The following is a 5370-nucleotide window of genomic DNA, read 5'->3' on the forward strand; positions in this document are numbered from 1 at the left end:
GATCTTAAGCCCTTAATATGACACCCAATATGAATATTAAGGCTAGGACCCAAAAACTATTTTATAACTTAGAAGAGGTATGCCGTAATCAAAGCTATAAAATATTTGAGGGTAGGCGAATGACGATTCACCAATTTCCACCAAGATAAACGAAATGTATTATTAGGTTTTAATTGGTTTTGAAACTCCTAGATCTTTGAGATTCATTGAACTTTTCAATGGCATGTTTCAATCTCGAGTGTTCCCTTCAGGTTTTGTGACTGGGATGCCGAGGATCACAAAACATGGTGCGAAGTAACCATGCAAAGTACATGGTACCCTTAAGTGTTTACCCCTCAATCGATGTGCCGGTTAACCACACACGCTCCATCGATACTATGATAAGCATTAAGTTACCCTTTGCCTACCTTGTTAAATACGAGTTAGTGTGCCGGTTAACCACACACGCTCCACTAACCGACTTAAACAAAGTGCAAAGTGTAATTTCATGGATTAGCACCTTATTAACATTTTCCTAAGTAACTAAGATTGGGTATTATTAAGAGTTTAGTTACTTAGTATTTATCATTAATACTTTTAATGAAGGGATAATTCTAGTCCTGTCAAACCCGTTCGGCTAACGACCCTCCACCAGTCAAGCAAGCAGTGGGTGAGAGTGGACACCCATCAAGTTGCCATTTTATAGGCAACTCATGAAATCGGCTAGCCCTTATTTTTACACACTCTAGTATCATACTAGTCACAGATTTTGTCAAGAATAAGATCTTTATATAGGGTTACAATTATGGTAAACCCTAATTGTCATGACTTTCCATTTCCTTGGATCCATGGGTTCAAATACACCATGGAGCATCCATGGACCATCCTATGGGTTTTAGCCCAACTTGATTATCCATGGAGCATTAGCCCACTATACAAGTATGGATGATTTACACAATCAACCCATATATTTAATTAGTCTTCTTTTGATCACTTAATTAATCCTAGATTAATTCTTGATCAATACTAATTAAATAATCTTATTATTCTTATTATTAATATACTAGAACTTATAATATATTAATAACCATAAGTGTCTTATTTTTCTCATTATAGTCTATCCAAGTGGATGATGCCATGCAACCTAAATGGACCATGCCGGGTCGGGTCAAGTCTTACCAATTATAGTTATGGACTTAGATATTAATCCAACAATATTCTTATACTATTTCTTGTTACATTTGGGTTTAGGGGCATCCGAAAGCTACTTCTTTGAGAACAATTCCACTGCCTTTTCCAGATCTTTGTGCACGTCTTTTTGATGGAAATAAGGCAACTGGTAATTTTAGGAGTTACTCAACCCAATCATCATCAGTAGCTAGCGCATCTTCCTGTCGTGTTCCACCATATCAGATCACCGCCACCCCTTTTGATGCAATAGATGATGATGGTGTTGCCACTTCCCATCATGAGCCACCACCTTCTGCTGCTTCACCTCCTGCAGCTTCACCTTCTGCTGCTTCACCATATAATACTACACCATCCGGTAACCCCAACAAAAGGGCTAAACCCTCAACTCCTGTAGCTCCTAGTGCCTCACCGTTTGCTTCTTCACCTGATGGAACTTCTATTACTACTGACGATTTAGCATTTGAAATGAAGAAAGCTCTACAAAGTTTGACTAAAGGGTATACAATTACTCAATGTTTAGAGAAGTTAGAGGTCCTTCAGTTAGGCCCTACAGATCCTTTACACTTTGTCGCATATCATATTTTTGGAGGAACGATGAACATGAGAGAGATGTGGATTCATTAGCCCGATGTTCCCGAGATATTATGAGGGTGGCTTGAGATGACGTGTACCAGTTTAGGAGTTTTGAAGGATGGAAAGATTGTCCGATGATTTTCTAGTGTTGAAACTATTTGTTATGTCTTTTTGCTTTGTTGTAACTACTTTGTTAAATGTTTTTGCCTTTGTTGGAACTATTTTGTTAGGTCTTTTTGCCCTTGTTGGAACTATTTTTTGTTATTTTGCTACTTGGAAATGGTTTATGTAATGTTATTTTGGTACTTGAAATATGATTAATGGAATGTTTATTTGATACCTGAAATATGGTTTATGTAATGTTTTTTTGCTACTTGAAATATGGTTTATGTAATGTTTTTTAAAGTTCTACTTTGTTGATTTTAGGTTCATATGGATCACGATTAAAAGTTACTTCTCGTAATTCTTATGTACCCCTACATTCGTTATTTTTGGAAGAAGGGTGTGAAACGATTGCAGGGTAATGATTCGGAAATGACGGGACATGAATACACATTGGAGTTATTACACCATAATCGTTTACAATGTGTTGAAGTATTACGCATGTCCCGTGAATCTTTTGTACGACTATGCACTCATTTTAGAGCAAATTACTCATTAAAGGGCAACAAACATGTATCAGTTGAGGAAAAGATGGCTATGTTTTTGATGATGATCGGCCATAATCAACGTTACGTGATTATCACGCGGAGATTTCAACACTCGAAGCAAACAATTCATAAATTTTTTTATGAAGTGTTGGAAAAAATGATGCTTTTAGAACAAGATGTTATAGTACCAACATCTTTTAATCCGAATCCAAACATTCCAGGACAAAATAGGAGGCTACGAAGGGTTTTCAAAGGACCAGTTAGTGCACTTGATGACACTTTGATACATGTTGTCCCTACTAAGAAACAAGACTTATATAGAAGTAGGGGAAAGGGAGATTGCTACCAAAACGTATTGGCAATTTGTGACTTCAATATGATTTTTACATTTGTTGTGACCGGGTGGGAAGGGGTAGCGCATGACTCTAGAATATTATCAGAAGCAGTGGCAGATCCACAAGCATCATTCCAGTTTCCACCACCAGGTAAGTTTTTGGTTTTTTTTTTAAATATTTTTATCTTAATTTGAAAATTAATTAATGTTTTGCATTTTTTTCAGACAAATATTATCTTTGTGATGCCGCGTATGCACACAGTCGAGGATTTATGGCCCCTTATGGTAATGTGAGGTATTGGCTTGGAGATTTTTGTCAAAGACGTGCATTGACCAATAAAGAAAAATTTAACCATGGACATGCAAAACTTCGGAATGTCATTGAGCGTGATTTTGGTGTTTTGAAAGCACGCTTCCCTATATTAAAGAGGATGGCACCATTCCCGTTTGTGACACAAAGAAACATTGCCATGGCATGTTTCGCGCTTCATAATTATATAAGGAAAGAAGGATTGAGTGATGAGTATTTCGCACGATACGATGAACCCAATGTCCCGTTTCGAAATAACAATGGTGCCATTGATGATGATAAAGACGGGATTCCAACACATGGTACTGCAGCAGACCGTGAATATATGAATCAGTTACGAGATGAAATTACTGATCAGTTGATGCACAATATAGATTGAATTGCTTTAAATGAAATTGTTATTGTAAAACAATTTTTTTTATTGTATGACCAATTTTGTTGCATGAATTTTATTTTCAATGTTATAAGACTATTATTATTAAAATTTTGGTGTTGAAAAATAATTTTAAGTTTGTAAAATAATTTTATTTAAAATTCAGTTTATTTCAGCAGCCTACAGACGTTAAAAAACAAACAGTCTTCTTATTGCAAACTGCAGACGTTTGGTCCACCTCTTCTGCTGCAGAGGCTTGCAGATGTGGTCCGCAGACTGCAGACATTTTGGCTTCAGAAAAACAAACAACACCTAATTAATAGTCTAGCTATTATTAATATTATATAAGCGTTAAACAATACTTATATAACCCATAATAGTAGCCCAAGTACTTATTATAAGTTCCTAATAACGTTACTATAATTAAATAACAGTTATATTAAAAATAACGTAGGCATAGATCACTTACAACGGGTTTTATAGAAAACCGGGATTTTCTTGGAGCAGTGTTCCCAAGCCGAAAAGCTCTTCTTCTCGGTGCCGTTGAGCACTCCGAGGCTTCTGCCTTGTGCAAGGGAGGTTCCCTAGGCTTTTCGGGGTGTTTCGGGGCTAGAGAGAGGATCTAGAGAGAGAGTAAAGAGAAGAAATAATGGGAAAGGTGTGAAGAAAATGAGGGTGGGAGAGGTTCTATTTATAGGGTGAAATATGGCGGAACTTGATGCCACATGTCACCATCTGGTGGCAAGACTTGGGGAGAAAGCAATGGCCAAGATTGTGCCACGTCACCCATTTTCGCACAGTACACTTCCGACTTCTAAAATCTGTAACTTTCACATAAAGGATCCTTTTTTGACATCCTTTATATGCACGCGTAGGTAAAAATGAGATCTACAACTTTCATTTCGACTCCGTCGGCTAATTCTCGACCGATATTAAATTTAATAGTACGATGAGATTATACTGTTAAATGTCCGCATAAAATTCATAACTTCTACATATGAACTCCGTTTTCGTCTGTATTTTTTCCGTTGAGTTCCTATTAATGAGATATTCAACTCTCATTTAGGTCGTGTAAGCCAAAATCCACTCGAAGTAAAATTTGAGTTTCGGACCGTGCACTGCTATGTCAAATCTTAGAAAGTTCATAACTTCCTCATACGAAGTCAGATTTGAGCGTTCTTTTTTTGTATGTTCTCGGTTTAACATATACTACAAATTTTTTCAGATAACTAAGTCTAGAAAGTCCCCTATCGTAAATTCACTTTTTACGTGTCCCGGTGCCGTGTTGGTTTTGCCGTAAAACTTCGACGGGCCATAACTTCTTCGTTATAACTCGGATTCGACGTTCTTTATATGTACGAAACCCTTGTAACATATACTAAAACTTGATCAAGATTAATCCTTCTAAATAATCTTCCATTAAAAACTCATTTTTGACGCTCATTGTCTCTAAATTGACTAGCCCGGATCTGTGGGCGTTACAAAAAGAGACTAATTAAATATACAGGGATTGATTTAGTAAATCAATGATTCTTATAGTGTGGGCCAATGATCCATGGTTTTTTAGGATGGCCTAAACCAACATGGATAGTCCATGGAAGTTTAACCCATGGAGCCTAAGTAATATGAAGAGTCATGGTGGATTATGGTTTGCATGGGTGTAACCCTAGCACTTGTCACACTATAAAAGGAACTCCCTAGAGCTAAAATCGGTTGCCAATACATTATTGTAGAATGTGAACCGATTTTGTGCTAAACACCTTATTCTCTCAAGCCTCCTTTTGCACTTGGTGTTTGTGACACATTAAAGGCATCACATTTGAGGTGCTAAAGCTTTTCAAGGCAAAGAACCACAAGTCCTATTAAGAGGTAAGTTATCTAACTAGTTATTTTGTTTAATTGTCAAATTATATGCTAGTTAAGATGCATGCTTTGGAAAATCAAATTGCGTGTATAATTT

At 36.7% G+C, this 5370-nt stretch overlaps 1 protein-coding gene across 1 annotated transcript; it reads left to right on the plus strand.

Moving 5' to 3' along the window:
- Positions 1 to 2277: 2277 nt before the first annotated feature.
- On the plus strand, positions 2278 to 3416 carry LOC145060086 (uncharacterized). The gene is made up of 2 exons (XM_079007812.1): positions 2278 to 2878; positions 2953 to 3416. Exons 1-2 carry the CDS (start codon positions 2278 to 2280, stop codon positions 3414 to 3416), a joined length of 1065 nt encoding a protein of 354 aa, XP_078863938.1.
- The last annotated feature ends 1954 nt before the right edge of the window (positions 3417 to 5370 follow it).

The sequence above is a fragment of the Lactuca serriola genome, chromosome 6, assembly GCF_051521515.1.
Source record: "Lactuca serriola cultivar US96UC23 chromosome 6, Lser_US96UC23_V15, whole genome shotgun sequence".
Taxonomy (NCBI): domain Eukaryota; kingdom Viridiplantae; phylum Streptophyta; class Magnoliopsida; order Asterales; family Asteraceae; genus Lactuca; species Lactuca serriola.